Here is a 22043-nt window from a genome sequence, read left to right as displayed (position 1 = left end):
GGACGATGAGGCTTTGCAGCTCTGTATGCCTAGAAAGGCACAGACTGCACCCCCTCCACCACCTCGGCAGACCTTCGCACAAGTTACGGCACGCCCCCCCCAGCTATCGCATTCCTAGACGGAAGAGACCGAACGTGAATGCAGCAGGTCACAGCGGAGTCCTGGAACAGAGAACTGCCTTGCCTAGGAAGAACTTGTGAACTTTGATGGGGTCTTCCCCGGGGAAAGGAGCCCACAGCCCCCCTGTTCGCTAGCTCCCGACCCTCAGATGTTCAGTGTTCGACAAGGGACGAGTTTCAAATGTTCAAAACTCAATAAAGTTTTCACTGTATTCCCAGAACATGTTGCAAAACATAATTCCCCAAAAAATATGGCAAAACATGTTAACAGAACACAGTATAACATCACCTCGCGGAGTTATCGCTCCCTGAGGTGGCCAGGGAAATATTGGCTAGCGGAGATCATACATATGCTGTACGAAGACCCGTGGTCTCTCCCGCTGCGCAGAGATCTTTTGTCACAAGCAGAGGGGGAGATTTTTCATCCTCATCCAGAACGCCTGGCACTATGGGCCTGGCCTGTGAGTGGTTCAATTTAAATACAACCGGTCTGTCTGACAGCGTTATTAGAACCATACAAAATGCTAGAGCTTCATCGACTAGGTCTCTTTATGAATGCAAATGGGGCGTGTTTGAGCGCTGGTGCGCAACTAAACACGAGATTCCCTTTCAGTGTTCAGTGGCAGTTGTTCTATCATTTCTTCAGGATTTGATAGACCAAGGGAAAGCGTTTTCAACCATAAAAGTGTTTCTGGCTGTTATATCTGCTTGTCACATTGGTTTTGATAACAAAACTGTGGGGCAGCATCCTTTGGTATGCAGGTTCATGAAGGGCGCGCACCACACTTTGCCAGTTTCAAAACTGCTTTCCCCCTCATGGGATTTGGGATTGGTGCTTGATGCTCTTTCCATGTCCCCATTTGAGCCGCTGGACAAGGTTGATTTCAAAATATTGTCATTTAAGATGGCACTGCTGTTAGATTTGGCTTCGGCAAAGCGCGTAAGCAAGATTCATGCGTTTTCAGTGCATTCAGCGTGTTTGCAGTTCATGTCTGGGGGGTGCAGGGGTAGTTCTGAAACCTAATCCTGCATTCATGCCCAAAATAGTTAATGCTATCATTCCTCTTGAGTTAAGAGCCTTCTATCCACCACCTTTTGCTTCATCAGAACAGCAAAAGTTAATAAATGCATTGTGCCCAGTGCGTGCTTTACGCATTTATACAGAAAGAACCAGAAGGTTCAGGGAGAGTGATCAGCTGTTCATATCTTGGATGAAACCTCTTACGGGGAAACCGATTACTAAGCAGCGTTTATCGCACTGGATCGTGGAGGCTATTTCGTTGGCATATTCCTGTAAGGGCCCTGTGTCCCCACCTGGTTTACGTGCACACTCAACAAGGGGAATGTCGTGGGCTCTACTGTATTTAAAGGAGTCACGTTACAGGATATTTGTGAAGCAGTGAGTTGGTCCTCACCGCATACATTTATTTGCAGGGTTTTATAAACTGGATGTTACAGCTCAAACTTTAGCACATGCAGTATTGAGCATAGGAATGTGTGTCACGAGTCATGATCGTTCAGCCCCGGATGCGTGCTTGTGGTTGGCAGGAGACTTCGAGGCAGGCTATCTGGCAATAGGGGAATTAGGATGTCCCCTAGTGAAACACCGAAACATATGCTTGAAAGAGAACCGGTTCTCTGATAGCATTATGTGAGGTGTCTCACCAGATCACCCTCCTTGCTGTGCGAAGTGAGGAAGAGGTGTGCTTGTTTTGAATGTCGTAGTGACGCTGTGTAGTGATGGTCACTTTTGAAACACTGCTTCATGAAGCTTTGAAACAAAAAAAAAAAAAAAAAAAAGCAAGCCCAATATTTTGATGATTTATTATCAATATTATTTATCAATTATTTATTACCAATACATGAGCCTGCAACATATTAAACTGAAACTACTATTTTATCTAAAAAGTAAAAACAGAAGTTATTTTACAAAAATCAAATGTCACGGTTTGTCAAGGGAGGACCCAAATGCAGAATGGACAGGGGAAGCGGAGTTTAACAAAATGAGAGCACAAAAGGATGAGCTAAAAAAAAAAAATAAAAAAAAAAAACTGGAACTTGTGAAAACAAAAGGATAACAATAGGAAAAAATTGACTCTAACTACAAACAAAAACAAGACAGCAACCTTGCTGAAAACTAGAAAGAAAAGAGAAAGAAAAGAAAAAGAAAAGAAAAGAAAGACAAAATCAAAAGGTTCAGGATCTAAAATAAAAGAACTAAACCACTAAGACTGTAACTAGACTATAGACTAAACACGAACAAAAACTAGACATAACAAGACGAAAACCAGACTGGATGCAATATACTAAATAGTAAGCTCTAACAAGACTAAAGACAATAGCACGGCGAATGCACACACAAAACGAACCAGCAAAGACTAGAGGGAAATTAGCACAATATAAAGGGATCAGAGCACACGAGGATCAGGTGAACACAATTGGACAAACAAGGACTAAACAAGGGGGCGTGGTGATTGAAAATGAGGAGGCAGGACATGAGGAGCACATGGCCAACACAAACAAAGACACAGCCATGTGCTCAGGCACAAAATAAACAAAGATACATTAAACAAAGACAGGACAGACAAGACTGTCAGGGCAGGATCCTGACATCAAAGTGGAAACAATACTCATCTCCAATCATCTGTGAGCAGAATAGGATTAGAGAGATGGAAAAGGAGAAGAACACAAGAGCTTCAAAGGGGAGCTGTAACATAGTCACATGTTTATAGCCTGTATATACTGTATATATTACTATAAGCCTACTTGTTTTTTTTATTATTACAGCCCGTGATAATACATTACAAAAACATTGTAAAAATTAAAAATTACCTTATAAAAGAAAGTCATTGCACTCCTCTATTACGTCTACTATCATTACTTGGATTACAGCGTCACGCTCCTTCTTTTTGAACATGATGGGCGGAATATTTGATGAATTACGCTACAGGACTTATATTATTGCACTAATTGGCTTTTAACTGTGAGCAGACAGAGTGTCAATCAATGCATTGGAGAACACGGCGAACATAAATGTAAAGAAACAAAGTTGCTTGTCAGATTTTCCTAACAAGCAACCATATTTTTTAAAATAAACCCAAAAAACCAGTAGCCCCTCACTGCACAACACAAGATCCAGGGGGCGTGGTTGGATCCACATCTAGGGGGTGGAGATGGGTGGGTTTAGGGGTGGAGATGGGTGGGTTTAGGGGTGGAGATGGGTGGGTTTAGGGATCAGGAAGTGGAGACGGGTAGGTTTAGGTATATGTAGGGTGGGAGGAGTTGGATCTGGATCTTGTGTTCTGCAGTGAGGACCGTCTCGCGGACTTGGCAACTGTGGTTCGCAGCGCGTATCAAAATGCCAGAAGTCACGTGATTTCAGTAAACGCGCCTTCGTTACGTCATAACTGTTTCGAAATTTCAATAGTTTTCCTTTTAGGGGCGATGATCTCCATGAACCCGTGAATCATGCGAGCTGAGATCGCCCTCCAGCAGCAAACCAATGAATCAGCGTCTATGGTTATACGATCTCGGATCAGTTTGATCAATTTGTAGACATTTTTAATGAGACATTTGTGTAATTAAAAGGATAAGTAGTAGTTAATAGTCTCTTACTGGCCTGTTTAGACAAGCTCTCCATAAAACAAACAAAAAACAAGCCCTTGCAAATTAATAAAAATAATTTTAAAGACGCATAGGCCTATTATACAGACACTTCATTTTTAATGGTAGTTTATTATTTTGATTGCATTTAATATATTATACTTTCAAGAAAGCATTTTCATTAGGTTTGTAAAAGCTGTTTTTATGCATGTTTTGGTCTGAGTTTTTGTTGCATTTACACAGTTTTGACCAGCATGCGTCACCAGCGTGTGGTGTTTCGAGCGCTTCGAAACAGTGAATCATTTTGCGAAGCAACTGGTTCAATTGATTCGAAGCTTCGAAATGGTTCGTTTCTCCCATCACTAACGGGTGGGGAGGCCACTCCCAGACACAACGTCACGTCTGTCAGCCAATTGGGGCTGGCGTAATGTAATAGGCTTCTGCGGAATACGCGGAAGGGGCGTATCCCATAGTGAGACACCTCACTTAATGCTATCAGAGAACCGGGGTTACGCAAGTAACCTATTGTTTTTTGTTCACCTTTTCGCGTAGCTGTTTCTTTAATATCTGCACGTCGTTGATTTTTTGCGACTAATTTTACTTTTGAAAACAATTAATTTACGTCTCCGCCTCTCCAGAAGCGAATAATCTTCAATGTGCGTTTCCGAGCGCTAGCTGGTTAGCTGCGTTCGTTAAAAGTCATTGAGAAAGAGCGCTAACTAGCCGCTAGCTTCACTTCACCACTTATAAACCATGATTGCTACACAAATGAGGTCTGACACACATGAGGTCTGACATGGGCAAAAACGCATCGGAAAGACGCTGTTTTACCTGCCTAACGAAATAGGAAGGCATTTCGCCCCGTCTGGTTTAATACATTAGGGGTGTCTCATCGGAAGCAGCGTAGAGAAACTGGATCAGTCGCCTCACTTTACTGGATCTGGGACTTTAAATGAAGATCACACCATCAAAGGTGAGTATTTGACATTTGTAGAGGTCTAAGTGAATCGTATGGCCTTTGTTAGTTTGTTTACAAACCGCTTGTTTGCTAGAAGCTACAGGCTAGGTTGATTTGGCCTAACTTAGATGGCTAGCCGATTAACAACTTTCCTCACGTTAGTTAGCGATCTTTGTTCATACGCCAGATAGCTTATCCGATCATCGGCATCTGTTTTTACACTCCCCAACCCCCAGTATTGAGCATTTGTTCAGGTTTTAGGACAGTCTGTTTAACAGGTAACCCCGTGTAGCTCTGCTAGGTCAGCCTGCCGGAGCAAATGTGTGTGTATATGTGGGGTTTGCTCAGCCTACGATTTTATATACCCGCAGAAAGTCAGCCAGCTGGTGATTACAGAAGTGCATCATCACATCACTCGGATGGGAGTGTTTGGCTGGTAACGCTGGTGGTGGAGGTGATGATGATGATGATGATGAAGCCCCATGACTAGCGTGTTGTCAGTTAGCCATCAGGCTGGTTTCCTGTCGGGGGAGGGGGCTGACATTAGCCAGCGATGTGATGCCTAACCATAGTTATCCAGCAAACATTGCTCAGTCATGTAGTACGGGTTTAGACTTTAGCGTGACGATGGAAATGTTAAACGAGTCCTATCGAGCCCGATGAATGGCTAAGCCAGCTAGAGAGGTAAGGTCCGCTTTACCTGTCACTATCACTCAGTATAACTCTGGCTAGTTTGCTCAGTGTTCAAGGCTTTTTATCAAGTTTTTTTGGTCGTTAATGTGAAGGAATTGATGGCACGCTGCTCAGATTTGTATTTGTTAATCTGTGCAAGGCTTTCAGAAGGATGCTTTCGTCTTTTCCAGATGAATAATGGTCTCTGACCAGGTATACAGTACAGGTTGTAAGATTTCCCCCTCAGTGTCACCTGAAGGTTCAGCTTTGGTACTGTTAAATACATAATAAAAGTACAGCCGATACAGATATGGATGCATTATGCACAGAGAAATGTCTCTTAAATAGGGTCATGGTTTGTTGCCTTTGTTTCTCTGAGGTAAACTTTATTCTGAAAGTTCATAGGTAGATCAATGACAGATGCCATCTTTTTTTGTCCATCACTTCCTCCCACAGCAGTCTAAAAGAGTAATTGACAGTGGTCCTAGTTTAACAGGAGCTTTTTGTTCTTTCCTGTGATGCAGTTTATTTGTTGTTTTGCACAAACCTTATTTCAATCACACTATAGGAATGAGTTGCATGCATTTAGCTGGATATGCAGGAATAGGCCTACATGCACAAAAGACCAGAGTCTGTACTGTCGCTTACACTTTTTTTCTCTCCTTACACTCCATGCACAGTCCAATATCCCTTTTCTTTCCATCTTATTGACATTGTTTTGGAATTTCAGTGGTGCTGAAATCCAGCTAATCTGCTGTAGTGTTGTTTGAGGGCTTCTTTTTATTAGCGTTTAGAAAATTTGTCAACATTTAGGTTAATTATAACTTTATGTAACCTAGGGAATTTTAATTGGGGGGCGGGGTGTTATTACTTTTTGAACACTCGAGTATGTTTGGGTAAATTAGGTGAAATTTGGGAGTAGTTGTGAACTTAGACTTGCTTGTAAAAATAGGAATTCAATGTTACCCAAGTTTGAAACAAAAAAAGCGATCAGAAAACAAAGTACAAATGCATGCACTACATGCTCAGTATTGAGATGAGTTGTCATTTTTCTAAATTGTTCTTCTTTTTCTTTTTGATGTTTGTTCATCAAAGTTTGTTTGCAGCCCTTCTGTTCATGTAGGACTCAAAGGAGATTTTGATGGGGAGATTCGTTTGTTAACACTCATTGCAAGTGAATAAAACATTTTACAACTAATTAAGATGAAATTAAATTTATATTGGAAATCATGCATCCAGGTTAGTTTTTTGCATCGGTTATTGTTATGAAGCTGAAACTGTTGTGCATTTATGCACATCTTACTCTATTGATCCCTGTGGTAGTATTTGTCTAATTCAGTATTCGTATGTCACTGTGTAATATGATGGTTAATGTTGAACATTGTTTAGCATGGCTGCATTTAGTCACTTTGAAATTAGTTTGAAGTGGAATATCTACTAGGTAGCAAAAAAAACAACAACAAGTTGTTTTCTTTTTTTGTGGCTTAGTTTGTCTCAGTTTGCTACTTTTTTGTTCTTGTGGTCCACACCAAATAAGTGGAATAATTTCTGGGACATGCAACACATTTTAACTTTGCAGTTTGAGAAGGTGTCACTGGCCATTTTGAAAGCCATAAATTACAGGGAGCTGACCCACTATTACACTATAAGAAAGGACCAGTTATGTTGTTACAGAGCTTTATTATAGATTGGAAAATGTTTGATGTAAAGCCATAATTGTTCTTGTTGCATGTGCATTCAACATGTTTGGCGTTGTTGTGAGAAGGTAATTTATTGATCACAGTCCCTTACTGTACAGTAGTCCAGGGATTTTGTTGTATGTTTGATGTTTACCTGGCCTGACAATAACCAGACATGCCATGGAAAAAAATTAATTGAAAAGGATGAATTAAATGTCAAAAGCTCCTGAAGATAATTTATTATTTATTTTTATTTGGCTATTAGAAAACATATATCACTAGTCTTTGCTAGTGTTGTTTTAGGTTGTTAAAAACAAATCTTATAATTAATTTATTATTATTATTTACTTGAAAACAGGATAATCATAGATCAGTAAACAGAAAAAACTGATAATACCTTTTTTGTAGTTTAATCAGATTCAGAAATAAATTGTCAATCTGAGTAGTACACGACATGTAAAATTTGAGTGACAAGCAGAATAGTGAAATACACCTCTGAGGGTCATATTTAATGTTTATATTTGCAAAGTCTTGTTCACATATTTTGTATGTTACCAACTTTATAATTTTTTATACAGGCCTATAAATTCTTATTTCCCCTGAGTTATAAAGCTGCTTATAAATCACAAAGAAACAGAACTCTATATGTAGTAAGAGGGTCTTCTGTGGTGCAGAATGTAATGTTGTTTCTGTTTGTACTGTGACATACATCAGTTTTTCTCTTGGTGAACTGCATGCAGTCCTTGACAACATGAATCATCAAGCCCATATTGAGAACTATGCCTTGGCAGAACAGATAAAAAATACACTTTTAATGTACTTTTTTCTTTAAATATATCATAAATTTAAAATGTTTATGTTGGTAAATTAATGTAAAAATGTGCTGTAAAAAATGTTTTATTATTTCATAGGTTTTTGTCTTTTGAATCTTTTGAAATGGTTGTATTTGAGGCTGTTGAAGTGTTTCCATCCTCTGATATTTTTTTGGATCACATGAATTCTTTGCCCTGCCTTAGTTAGGTCAGCTGAATCATTCTCTGCTCCTACACCATGAGTGGGGTCTGAGCTGCTATTTTGCTGTCAGGCTCCAATGTGGTGGATGCTTCATCTAAGTGTGCCAAAGTTCAATTTTATTTCTTGTTTATTTCTTGTTTTCTTATTGGAAAATGGGAGCAGCTCTGCCCTGGCAACAAAAGTAGGCTATTTGCATACTCTTCTGTGATTGGCTTGAACATTGATGGGCTTGCCAAATCACACTGTATCTTCTTGGTGATAGGCTATGCTAATTAGGTGCTGTTGCTGGGATTCTGAATAGTGGTGGGATTCTGTGTGGCTGTGGTGCATTGTGTTGCCTGGCAAGAGATGCTTATATATGAGCAAGCTCTTTATAATTATCACAATTTACAGCTAAAAAAGGACAGATTTCTGACCAGATATTTTTGTAATTGACATGAAATTTGCGATGTAGTTCTTTCTTTTTATTTAAAAATTGAGAAGAGAACTGTTCCCCCCCATTTCTGTATAGTTATATTAAATGATTTTGTCTTTTTGTTGCTATGGTTTAATTGTTAGTGCCTTTATTTTTCTGGCATTCCTCTCATAGGGATGTGTTTTGCTATATTCTGATAAACAAGATTCATAAATTCATAGATTGTTGTACTTAATTATATATTCGCTTTCTATTCTATTGTGTTTTAGTTCTAGTGCTACAAGCCTATGCTTCATTTTTTTTAACATAAAAATTAGGGGTGTAACGGTACACGCATTCGTACCAAAAATTTTCGGTATGGGCCTTTCGTTTCAGTACGCATGTGTACTTAACAAATACAGCATTGTTTTAACCACTGCACGAGCGGAACTTCATTGGAAACTTCCAGTTTTATATATTGTTGCTTTTGAATTTCAAATTATGGCCTTTTTTCAGGAAATTCAAACAATAAATGCCGTTTTGACGCTTTTTGATGTGGCGCGACTGATTGCTGTAAACCTCAGTTCAAACCAGTGTTGCCAAGTCCGTGGTTTTCCCACAGAATTGGACTACTTTAACACTGTTGCCGCGGGTTGTTTTTCATGTCCGCGGGTTGAAGCGACTCCAATAACATGTTTATCCCCTGGAATGTGAATTTTAGCAGGGGAACCCCGCCAAAAAACATGTATTTTACCCCCCGGAACGCGATTTTTAACTGTGGACCCCCTCGAAACACGATTAGGCTAGTTTTGAGTAGCGATTGGGCGGGTTTTCTTGTGAAAACCTGGCAACCCTGGTTCAAACTGCAGCGCGGAATGCGAGTGAGCGTGATCATCACTCCTCTTTACTATTAGTTTTAATGCGAAATAAACATCTCACGCCTCACGTAATCGCTCAATCAGTGTTTCGACCGCGGAAAGACGACAATAAAACAGCTTGTTAACAAAATGTCACGTAGCATTTCATTTATCAGGAAGTCATCAGTGTCACTGTCCACAGCTCGTTAGTGCGTTATAAATGAAGTGCAGAGAAGAGCATTTCGCGAAATATGAGACTATATAGGCCTACTCATTATCTTTTACTTTACCTGTTAGTGATGTTTTAATTATTTAATGTTTAAAGAAATCTGTTATGAAACGAGTTATGAGAGGCACTGTGTAAATGAATATATTTCAACAACAAACTGAATTTTTATAATTTAGAAGTTAATTTAAAAACTGCATTATGTGCAATTTACATGTTGGCATACATTTTTTTTAAGTTGTGTTGCTTGTTATATTTAAAAAATAAATAGTGATTAAATTTAAGTTTGGGCTCTGTTGTGAACGGTAACCTTATAGTAGGCCTAATATAAAAGGGCTCACTAGTTTAGAGCATAAGCTGAGGTAGATTTTTATCCCTAAGAAAATTTTTATTATAACTGAGTTTATTTAAAAGAGCAGTTTGCTCAGTAAACCACTGTTTAATAAAAAAATTAAAAAAATAGTTTTCCCCCCCCGCTGTACCGAAACTGTACCAAACCGTGACATCGAAACCAAGGTACATACCGAACAGTCATGTTTGTGAACCGTTACACCCCTAATAAAAATCTCAGAGATGGTTTTGCTCTCCTAAAACAGAGAGAAAAAGATAGTCTTAATAACCTGAAAGAGGTTTGCGGTTCAAAGGATCACAGGGAGAGAGGAGAATTTAGTTCTAACACTCACACTAATTTAGCTTAAATTTCCTCTAGGGGGAGAGACCTCAGCATGCAAACCCTCGTCTGTCCGGCTTGCACCCTCTCTTTCTTTCCATGCTGCTGGTCTTCAGATGGCTGCTCCCATGCCTCATTCGCACCAGCAGTACAGTGACTGTCAACAGCAGAGTACAGACCAGTCTGTCACTGTACTGCCATACAGTGATCAGACACAAGCACTCACTGCCAGCCAGGTACTGGATGCTCCACTCCTGTTTATGCACTTAGTTTTTTTTGCATTGTGAATAAACATGGATGAAGTACGCTCAATTATTGCGCTTTGTAAAATGAATTCTTCCTGTTACTTGACACTTAGCCTTTGGATTATTTTACCTTAGTCAAAAGTATGTGGATTTGTTAAAAAAAAAAAAAACTATTAAATCCACATGTTTCCCTTTCTTTTATTGCAGAGGCACATGCCCCAGTGCTTGCATGACCCCACTTTAGCTCCTTTGAGGAAGCTCTCCATAGACCTGATCAAAACCTACAAACACATCAATGAGGTAATGTTTCTTTGTTTTCCTTGAAGTAGTACAGCGTAAAATAAAGCTAAAAAATAGTAATAAAGAACAAAATTATGATACTTGATCATAAGTAGACATATATCTGAAAAGTCTTTTAGGAAGTTTTCACACTAATACACTCTAAAGTTATGAGCACAACAATGCTCAAGGACTTTTGTATTGAGTCTAATGCTGTGAAGCTTGCTTGCTCTCCTTTGTATAGGTGTATTATGCAAAAAAGAAACGACGGCATCAACAGGGTCAAGCTGAGGATTCCAGCCACAAGAAAGAAAGGAAAGTCTTCAACGATGGCTACGATGATGAGAGCTACGACTACATTGTCAAGAATGGGGAAAAATGGTTGGACCGCTATGAAATTGACTCTTTAATTGGAAAAGGGTCATTTGGACAGGTATGATGTCTAGAGTCTCTTAAGTAGTTTATTTTGGAAAGGAAGAAAACCTATTTTAAGATTTTAAATGGTAGGAAATATTATCAGCTTTTGCCCTGACAAAATGGAGGATAAATTATTGTTTTGGACTTGGAAAGCAAAATCCATAGCTGCCAAAATGATGCACTGTGTAATCATTATTTCAGAGTATTTTTAATATCTTAGAAGTAAACAAAACTTAAGTCTTGTCTTATGAATGTAATCGAAGCCTGTTTTTAGGTTGTAAAAGCTTACGACCGAGCTGAGCAAGAGTGGGTAGCAATTAAGATTATCAAGAACAAGAAGGCCTTTCTGAATCAAGCTCAAATTGAAGTACGGCTTCTCGAGCTCATGAACAAACATGACACAGAGATGAAATACTATATAGGTAAGGAACCTGTTCAGTTCTTTGATATAATTTCAAAATCTTTGCATACAGTGCATTCCTTCAAATTTAAATCTAAAAATCTTAATGTATTTTGTTACATTTTTTTTTTTTTGCCTCAGTACATTTGAAACGGCACTTCATGTTCCGGAATCATCTTTGCTTAGTATTTGAAATGTTGTCATACAACCTGTATGACTTGTTACGGAATACGAACTTCAGAGGTGTCTCTTTGAATCTGACACGGAAGTTTGCCCAGCAATTGTGTACAGCACTACTGTTTCTCGCTACACCTGAGCTCAGCATCATCCACTGTGACCTAAAGCCAGAGAACATCCTGCTTTGTAACCCCAAGAGAAGTGCCATCAAAATAGTGGACTTTGGGAGCTCCTGCCAACTGGGACAAAGGGTATTGTGAATCGTCTTATTTTTTGTATGTGTGGAAAGTGTGGAGATTGTCACAGTATGCTTAAAGTTATTGATTACGTATTCCTCCTCCATCAGATATATCAGTACATCCAGAGTCGATTCTACCGCTCCCCTGAAGTGTTATTGGGAATGCCATATGACCTGGCCATAGATATGTGGTCTCTGGGATGTATTCTGGTGGAAATGCATACAGGAGAACCTCTATTTAGTGGAGCCAATGAGGTAATGATCTGTATGATTTATTATTATTATTAATAATGATGATGATTATTAGAACTAGTGGTCGGCCGATATGGGTTTTTTGACAGCTGATGCCGATATCTTGGAAAGCAGGGTGGCCGATGGCCGATATAATTGTATTTATTTTAATTAGTATTTAAGAAATTTGAAATCATTTGAAAATTTATATTTGAAAAATGCCAAATATCGGCCAATATATCGGTCGACCACTAATTAGAACTAATATACTCTTTATGTTTCCTGTATCCTTAAACACCATGAATACAAAGTTTTAGGAGTGACAACTACATTTAAATGTGGGAATAAATCCCCTAAGTCGGGTTTTTATGGAGGACTGTTTCTTGATCCTGGTAGAGTAGACTACAATGTCGGCTGTTCGGACTGACAGACTTTAAGTGGCATAGAGAAGAAACAATAATGTACAGTATGTGGAAAATAATGTTATATAAATAAGTTTTTTGAATCTTAAACCGCATAAACACATTTCAAATGCACAAATACACAAAATAATGTTCTTTTTAGCAGCATCATATGACCCCTTTAATTGGTATAAATGGCTCATTCGGCCATTTCCATGAATAAATCGTTGCATGTAACATTTGGTTGCTAAACTATTATTTGATATGTAAAGAAGGCTTTGTACTTCTCGTATCCCAATTTCCACCTAAAACCGCATCATTCACATACGCAAAAATGTGTTTAAAAAAACACCACAGCATGGCGATCTCGCGCTGATCGGTACAACCTACATATTGTACAACAGACTAAATTGAGTAACCAAATACCTTTTGTATGTTTAGTTGTCTTATTTAGTTTGATGAAGAGGCTGCACTGTCAAGTTAGCAATGCTAGAATTGATATGTTGTGTGTGCGCGTGAGGCGCCGACACTAACACTTCCTTTATATCAGCAGAAAGATATCGGGTCTTTTTACAGTGCCAGTAGTACCAACTCAATTCTGTACCTGCTCGAAGTCACCCACTTTCAAACGCTCCTGTGTTTTTGTGTGCGTGCTCTGGTTTCAAATTACAAAACCAAAAGATTCTATTTACATTGTGTTTTGCAGCGTTGAGTATTGTAGTCACAGGCATCTCTGTTGAAAGCAGTGGCCAATCAGAGGTGTTTACTGTAAGTTAATCAGAATTCGCTCTGATCTAATTATTGTTTTCACAAGTTTACACGGTTCTACACGCTCTTCCTTTTATAACAAGATAAAAAGAAATCATACCCGATGTAAATACAATATTCATTGTGTAGTTAGTTATTGATTATATCAGGAGTTTCTGCGCGAGTAAGCTTGGTCAGTTGCACCATAAGTGAATCGCCCTTTGCTCGTTTTCTCTAAGAGGACCGTCTACGTATACGGTTTCAGGAATGACAAACGCAAGTTAAAAACATTACGCGAGTGAATCCGCCAAATTGATCCGTGATTGACGGTGATACCTGTAGCAATATACGGAACGAACTATCTGACAATCCAATGTCAAAACAACAGAGCTGTGCTTTAAGTGATGCAGAGTAAAATCAGAGTAACAAAACTACAGCAGCAACAAATCTGTGTTGGCTTCAACAGCTTCTACAAGGAAAGATAACTTAAAGTTCTCCTTTTGATGTGTCCTCTTTTAGGCAATGTTTGAAAAATGTAGTTTTTAAATTAAATCTAAAAAATGGCAAAATATTTAATGCATTATTTAATTATTATACCATTAATAACTTAATTTGTAGTTAACTAGTTAAGTATTTAAATAATTAACCCTTACTAGGCTGTTGGTGTCTGGGCTTATTTATTTATATATTTTTAAATTACATGGCTCACTGACGCTGATGAGATTAACCCCTTAGGTATCGAAATTTGGTACCGAACGACGAGACGTTTTTCGATACTCGATGGTATCGAGGCAATTCGGTCGGTGCCTAAAAAGTATCGAACTCGATACCCAGCCCTAACATGAGACTTTGACTTCCTGCACTTGCTATACTTCATAGCCATTTTATAATAAATCCAAAAGCACGACATGAAAAAAAACCTAGGGAGTTGAAATGGCAACTGAGCTAATGAGTGATCCTCTGCTGCCATCTACTGGTTGTAATGGTAATTTCATGTCATTTTCATGTTAAGTCTTTGTTTTTCACCAGGAGACCATTTTTTCCCCCTGTCTTCTTCATGAATGAAAGTGAACATTTAAAGTGAATTTTGGCAAAGTAAAAAATAATAATAAAGGCTTTAAATTATTATAAGTGTTTAAAAAATGTAGGGCTTTATTTTGGGGGATGGGGGGGGAGCTCATCTTTGTCACCTTTTTCACCCATGATGGGTTTGCATCCCTGAAGTGTTTACATTTTGCATATTGTAAACAAATTAAATGCATTATATAAGTCACTTTAGAATATAAATTATACCACGTTTCAGATGATGAAAATGCGACTTGTAGTCCGGAAAATACGGTATAGCAAATAATTTTGCAGACCCCCTGGTTATGGGTCACGGACCCCAGTTTGAAAACCCCTGCCCTAAGTTATTGTTTAATGTGTGTACAGAATACAGGAGTCAGATTCTACTGTTATAGAAAAATACAGTCTGATAAAACAAACTTATTCTTAAAAATGAAAGGTGGACCAAATGAACAAAGTTGTTGAAGTACTTGGGATCCCACCCAATCACATTATGGACCTAGCACCAAAAGCCAGGAAGTTCTTTGAGAAGTTGTCAGATGGGACATGGAGTATTAAGAAGACCAAAGATGGAAAAAGGGTATGTGTCATTGATATTTTAAAGTAGAATCACTGCCGTGTGAATTTTGTTTTTATGCAGCTTTTGTGGGAATGCTGCTTGTTGTTCTTGTGCTAGAACATCTTTCTGTTTTTCTGTGAGCAGTACAAACCTCCAGCATCTCGAAAGCTCCATGTCATCTTGGGAGTGGAATGTGGTGGACCAGGCGGTCGTCGGGCGGGAGAATCTGGACACGCAGTAGCTGACTACTTGAAGTTCAAGGACCTCATTCTCAGAATGCTGGACTACGACCCCAAGACGCGAATTCAGCCCTACTATGCCCTCCAGCACAGTTTTTTCAAGAAGACCACGGATGAAGGAACCAATACAAGCAGTAGTGTGTCAACAAGTCCTGCACTTGAGCAGTCACAGTCATCAGGGACCACTTCTAGTACATCCTCAAGCTCAGGTTTTACTACAGTTGAATCTGTTCTGGTCTCTAATCTCTTGAATGTAACTGGCTTGATAGTAGTGTTTCTGGGTAAAGCTTAATGTAGTTCTTTTGCTGTGCTTCAGGAGGATCGTCTGGAACAAGCACCAGTGGCAGAGCAAGATCCGATCCAACTCATCACCATCGGCACAGCGGCGGGCATTTTGGCACAGCCATGCCAGCCATAGACTGTGACAACCTTTGCCCTCAGGTGAGCCCACCTGGTTGATCTTGTCAAGTAATTAAAACAAATCAAAGTTTGGCCTTCATGATTGAACAATGTTTTTCCTTGTTTGTACAGGCGAGACAGCCTTATCATCCACCAGTAGTATGGCCTGGAATCGTAGGACCAGAGCCTGTCACTGTAGAGACTCATCCAGTCCAGGAAACCACTTTTCATGTGCCTCCCCAGCATCCCAAGGCATTGCACCCCCATCACCATCAACATCACCACGGACAGGTCATAGCAACGCGACCACGGCCGCATCTCTACAACTCGCCCACCAACAGCGCCTCCACCCAGGATTCCATGGAGGTGGTGCACGGTCATCTGTCCATGACATCCCTGTCTTCCTCGGCATCCTCTTCCTCAACATCTTCCTCTTCCACAGGAAACCAAGGCAACCAGGCTTACCAGCTCCGCCAGCTTCCTGCCAACACAAGAATCAGTATGGGTTTGGGTGCCTTCTCAAATCCTCGCCAAGAGACTGGTATGGCTGGACGTCCCACGTACCCTGTTGCCACAAACACAGGAACTGGTCACTTTATAGCAGAGGGACACCTGGGCATGAGACAAGGCATTGATAGGGAAGATTCTCCAATGACTGGAGTCTGCGTTCAGCAGAGCTCGATGGCCAGCTCGTGACTTTAGCTGAAATGGGTTTGTTTTTCTGTGTGAATTTTGTTTTTGTTTTTTTTATTTTGTTTTGTTTCCCCCATTTTTATGGTGGTGTTTTTCATTTTCTCCTGTTTTTTCAAAAGGTGCATAGAGAATAAAAGCTGCTCACTTCTGAGGGGAGATATCACTGAACCGCTACAAATTGAAGAGTATTTAAAAAGTATATGAATTTCCATCATTTTACATTGTCTATTTCTAGATAAGTTAATAATACTGCAAATAACCATGGTGAAACTGAGACATTCATCTGCCGATTCACTCACCTGCGTACAGTACTTATTTACCATCTGTTACATCGGAAACAAGGAGATTTGTTTTTATTTGTCCCTTTTTTCGTTCAATACAGTGAGCATTTCAGAGCCGTGAGCTGTCGTACAGCTTTTTATATGTAAAGCAATGCAAAACATTTGTTTAGTTCAAACAAGTGAAACATTGGACATGATAATTTGGCTGGTCGTTCTTTTATTTACCCTTTAAGTGAAACTTCTCTAAAGAGCTGTGTGTTTAAACCTGTAGCGTGTCAAGGAAGCAGTACTTGCAGTGATATTTCATGCTGTCGGTATTGTGTAACTCTTCGAGAGGGGGCACATAGCTGCGGAGCTATATGTGGCGAGCGCTGGCCTAGCGGTGAGAAGGAGCTGGTGTTAGACAGGCAGGTGCAGTACTCTTCAGGCCTGGAGTCCTCCAGACCGGACGGCTTCGACTACGTACAGCAGCTGAGGAGCGACGAGGGGAACAGATCCGGATCCAGATGGATCTTGGGCTGTTGTTGAGAACCCTTTGGCCTTACGACTTTTGGACCTTGACTGAAAAGGAGCTGGACTTTGTGAAATAGAGATGATGGCTGTCCTCTATTTTTAACATTTAAAGAGTCCTTAATTGGTTAGGGAAGGTGAATGAGAATGGTTAATCAGAGGCCTTTATTTAGAAAATATTTCTCATTTAAGGGACTCCAAATTGCAGGGTCTTGCTCAAACGTCCCTAACATGACTTCCTAAAATTGCCGAAGTGGGATTTCACATAGAAGGTATTCATTCCCATTCATTTGCTTTATTTCTTTTTTTTTCCCCCGTCAAGCATGTGGTTCCCATTGAAAAAAACATCTGCATACATTTGCCTCTTTGTGTTGAACACAGAAGATATGTAATGAGATTTATGTGACTGCCTTTTTTCTCCTCTTGAATTATGCTGTGAAGTTTACACAAATTACTTATTCTTCTTTATTGCCGGCTTAGCTTTTTTTCTTTTCTTTTTTGATATACCAAAGCAGTTGTTTTTTTATAGCACTAGGTGTCTGTAAGAAATAATGTAGCAGTTCACCACTTCAGCCCAAGGTTCATCAAAGTCCATTTTAGTCTGTATACTCTCTCTCAAACTGGAACTTTTGCTGAACTTCATGTTTTAATGTTAACAAAATACTGAAATTGGTTTAATATATGGATAAACCTCCCCGATTTGTTACCTTTTTCCATTTGTTTTTCCTGTCAAGGGGAGGGAAGGGACACAGACGGTTACTCTGCAGGCTACAGAGTAGCTGAGAGATCACAAATGATTCTGAGGAGAGAAAAGTGTTTTGTTTTGTATTTACCTGGTCTATCAGTCAGTGATGCTGCCTTTTATACCTAATAATTTGATGAACATGCTAATTTCTACCTTTTTAAATCTAAGTGGCTACTTAAATTTATTTATTCAGGCAGTCTACTGTAGCTACTGTGACCTCTGAGTCTGAGTTGAATTTGTTATCAAGTGATTGGTTGGATGCTTGCATCAGATGTACTATTCAAAGGGAAACTAGAGGTGACGTGCTGCCACACAAACACTGGGCACATGCATGTTGTTATGAAGAGGATAAGTGTTTATAGTCACTATTTAGTCATGTTAAGGATAGCTTTGCTCACTCTGATTTTTATATCTGAGGTTGTGAGCCCCCCACCACCACCACCTAGCTTCTCACTTTAGGTCTAAATTCTTCAAAGGATCCCTGTTTGCTGCTGCTCTCGATCTAGCAGTTTTTACAGACAGTGGGACACTATCCTGCCAGAAAGTGTGTGGCGTTCACATTTGCAGATTTTCCTTTCACAAAGAGATCACTTTCAGCCGGAATCATGTTTGGTATATTTACAAATCTCACAACAGCTAGTGGTAAAAAAAAAAAGTTTACCTGAATGTTAGCTTGATTTCAAAAATGTTGTTATATATATATAGTGCAGAGTGCAGTTTGCTGAAGTTGACAAACATTCCAAGAAATCAAAATCTAAAAATTACAGAAACTTTTAAAGAGTGCACCTGTTTCAGCTGTTACTAATTAAGACCTGATTTAGTGCCGTTTTCATGAAATGCAGCCCCTTTTTAATAGTTGAAATAGAATTTATGTATATATTTATATTTTTTTAAATAAAGGAAGTATAGAACTCACTACATTGCTCATGCTGGTATGTCAATTACATTTTCTTTTTTAAACCCTTCTTGCCTGTCTTGGTCATTGGACCAAAATTGCTTTTAGTCAGAGGCATTTGACATCAACAGGACAACATTAAAGCTAGGGCTTATAACTTGTAGCCTACCGAAAGAATCTTTTCACAGGGTATGACGCATGTATGTCCACACTTTTTCTAATGCTCATGGTTTGCGGTCTGTTTCCCTCTTTCTCTTAAATGAATTGCCGGTAAATGTCACTGATACACAAGATCGTGGATTTTAATTCAACATTCTTCTGCCTTTTTTTTTTTTCTTTTCCTTTTCAGATTTTCCTGACCCTTTTCATGCAACATTCACTATATAATTGAACAGCATGGGGAAAGGATAAGTGTCCACAGATTGTAAGATCTAGTCAAGACTTTGCTGTGTATATGAAAATGTCCTTTGTATTATATTCAAACAGTCTTATGTATGATATATAAAAAATAACTTAATTGATGCGCTCTTGGCTTTTTTCTTCATTTATTCCCTGGCTTGTTGCTTCAACACTTCTTCGGTCTAATTTAGAGGACTGTCTGTACCAACAGCTCTTACAAAAACTTGACAAACGTGTTAAATGAGGTTTTTTTTGTAGATTATCGAATAGTGCACATAAATGAATAAAAGGTTCATATAAATAAGTCTACGATAAGTTCGATGGAAACTAGAAGCTCAGCTTTAAACAGTAGTAATGTAACGGAAACCTGTTCGGTTGCATAGTTTATGAGGCGGTATTTTGGCTATATATTGCGCGGCTCGTTGGTCTGGGGTATGATTCTCGCTTCGGGTGCATTTCGGTACTACACCTGGTTCAAATCCCGGACGAGCCCTATGTTTACTTTCAATAATTTATTGACTCACAGCGTTCAATGTAAATCTGCCGTTCTTTCGAACAGTTCGTTTCAAAGAATCGGTTCAGATTCAGTGATTCCTTACGTCATGACGTAGTTATGAAATCACGCGGCATATTTAAAGAGACTTTTGACAGCTCATTTTAAATAAAACTGGAGTATTTAAATTCTAACAATGATGGTTAATACATATGCTACATTGTTGATTTGGAGACCAGTGATTTAGTGTTAGCGTTGTGGGTAGGCTTAGTATCGCTATTCAATCTTGCAAATTTGTACGAGTGTGTAATTGATAACGTTTAATCATTGTATTACTTAAGGCTGTTCTCGACTAACACACATTTGCATAACAGTAACATTCTATTTTGCCAAATGTAGATACAATTTGGGGAGAAAATAATCTTCTTACCCGGAGACAAAAACATCACAAATGACCACTGAATCCTGCACCGAGACACCCAGGTTTTGTTGTAGGCTGCTGCCAACATATCTGAGCTCATAAAAATATTAAAACAAACTTGCAAAGAACACTGAACGTTGGGATTGAGAATAAGTTATTTTATGAGCTTATAATTGTCCGGTCTCTGATCTTGCCATCTACAGGATTCACGGCTTTAATGAGCGCTTTAATGAGAGGATCCAGTCAAGTGTTGCCAACTAATTTTCAGGGGAAGTTGCTAAAGGAAGGTCGATTTGTTGCTAAAAGTTGCTAAATGATGTTGTGATGTCATTGCGTGATGACGTCATTACGTAATCACGACGCAAAATTGTGTCACTACATCAAATCTCAGCAAAAATATATATTTTTATGTTTAATTTAGATTTGTTCGTAAAAATAATATAAATGCATAATATAATATTAAAATAGAAATAACTATTTTTGAACAACATTGAATTATTGAACATTTACACATTTTTGAACGATTACAATTTAAGTTCTATTAGCTAGTTAACTAGTAAAACTACACATTCTGAACAATTCTAGTTTTAAGCAGTGTATTAGTAGTTAGTATGCTACACTAAGAAAAGTCTGTAAGAAATAGGGCACAATCTACTATGGCAATTCACTGCTCTTTTTTTGTTTTGTTTTTTTACCTGCATTTTAAATTAAGCATTGTATTTTGTGTTTTCGGGTTACATGGTTACAACGGATAATGGATAACAGATAATGTCCTGGAAAATTACTAGTACCTTTTCAATTTTTTTTCTAGATATTTTTCTTATAGTGTACTAACTGATCAACAATCGCAGGTACAAGCTACTAAGGTGTATCATAAATGAACAATTATTAAACTATTATTATTATTATCAAATTGAACAATTGCAAATAGCAATAACTTAATTCATGTATGTGTGTACTGCTAGGCAACTTTGGTTTCCTCTTTTTGTGAAATTTAGATGGAAAATGTGTGCCTTTTTATTGTTTGAGTCACTTATCAAAAGTTGCTAAAAGTAGGCAAATAAAATTATAAAAATAGCTAAATTTGTTGCTAGGTGCTTTTGGAAGAAAAAGCTGTTAGGGTAGTCTAAAAAAGTTGCTAAATTTAGCAACAAAATTTCTCCCTCTCTCTCTCTCTCTCTCCCTCTCTCTCTCTCTCTCTCTATGTATATATATATATATATATTCTGATTACTACTGTAAAGCTGCTTTAACAATCTTATTATTATTATTATTATTATATAACTATGTCTATAACTATATACCTAATATATAGTCATTATTTATATGTGAAAAACATTCACATCTGATTAAAAGAGTTTTGAACTGATAGATTATATAACACATTGTAACATAAACTATTAAAAATTTAGAAAAAAAAATAATGGAAATTTACATCATCTACAAAAGGGTCATTATGTGTTTCAAACAAACGAAAGACAGAGAGAACTATACAAGAAACATTTAAAATAATATAGTTAATAGTTTATTTTTATTATTTTATTTATCAAGTCAAAGTAAAATTTAAAAAATGTAACCCTACAAATCTAATACGAGTTAGTTAGTAGTAAGAGCTGTTCACTCGAGAACCGTTTGGAACGAATCAGGTTTTGTGAACCGGTTCGACCGAATCATTGAAAAGATCCGACTCAAAGGAACGATTCGCTAATCGCAACTGCTTTCAGTATGGCTGGTGCATTATGGGATCGAAACGAATTGCATTGTGGGTTGGCACGCCTATAATACTAGTGTTTCATACTTGCGCGCCTTGTTCATTTGTGCAGTGCTGCGATGATTGTATTAGTGGCATCATAACTAATAAGAGTACCTAGAAAGCTTTGAAAGGTTTTCATCAGACATTAAATGCATAATGCCAAATTTCTGTGCCGCTCCGAACTGTACCAGGAAAAGCACCCAGTCCGATTTAGCTTTCTTTAGGTTTCCAAGGGATCCAGAGAGGTATGGCTTTTTTTTTTTT

At 38.5% G+C, this 22043-nt stretch overlaps 3 protein-coding genes across 4 annotated transcripts in view; all 3 read left to right on the top strand.

The window, feature by feature from the left end:
• LOC107729116 (CD166 antigen homolog A-like) overlaps positions 1-5312 on the top strand; it is a 35013-nt gene extending 29701 nt beyond the window's left edge. Inside the window, exon 14 of the mRNA XM_016539493.1 lies at positions 5301-5312. The gene's annotated coding sequence lies outside the window, so the exon portion shown is untranslated. The remainder of the gene's footprint in view (positions 1-5300) is intronic.
• Positions 4209-16438, top strand: LOC107729114 (dual specificity tyrosine-phosphorylation-regulated kinase 1A-like). 2 transcript variants are annotated; one of them, XM_016539491.1, is made up of 11 exons: positions 4209-4695; positions 10232-10428; positions 10645-10737; positions 10961-11149; positions 11408-11555; positions 11675-11961; positions 12057-12203; positions 14832-14972; positions 15096-15399; positions 15507-15631; positions 15722-16438. In XM_016539491.1, exons 2-11 carry the CDS (start codon positions 10309-10311, stop codon positions 16283-16285), a joined length of 2118 nt encoding a protein of 705 aa, XP_016394977.1. In that variant the 5' UTR covers positions 4209-4695; positions 10232-10308; the 3' UTR covers positions 16286-16438. The 2 variants fall into 2 exon arrangements, with proteins under 2 accessions (XP_016394977.1, XP_016394978.1); XM_016539492.1 differs by lacking the exon at positions 10232-10428.
• A 5325-nt stretch (positions 16439-21763) lies between these two features.
• Positions 21764-22043, top strand: part of thap12b (THAP domain containing 12b) — a 10025-nt gene continuing 9745 nt past the window's right edge. The window contains 1 exon segment of the mRNA XM_016539515.1: positions 21764-22024. Coding sequence (XP_016395001.1) covers positions 21936-22024 — 89 coding nt within the window. The 5' untranslated portion in view covers positions 21764-21935.

Source organism: Sinocyclocheilus rhinocerous, unplaced genomic scaffold (assembly GCF_001515625.1).
Source record: "Sinocyclocheilus rhinocerous isolate Xijiao unplaced genomic scaffold, SAMN03320098_v1.1 scaffold1870, whole genome shotgun sequence".
Classification (NCBI taxonomy): Eukaryota; Metazoa; Chordata; class Actinopteri; order Cypriniformes; family Cyprinidae; genus Sinocyclocheilus; species Sinocyclocheilus rhinocerous.
This window is presented reverse-complemented; position numbering and strand designations above follow the sequence as displayed.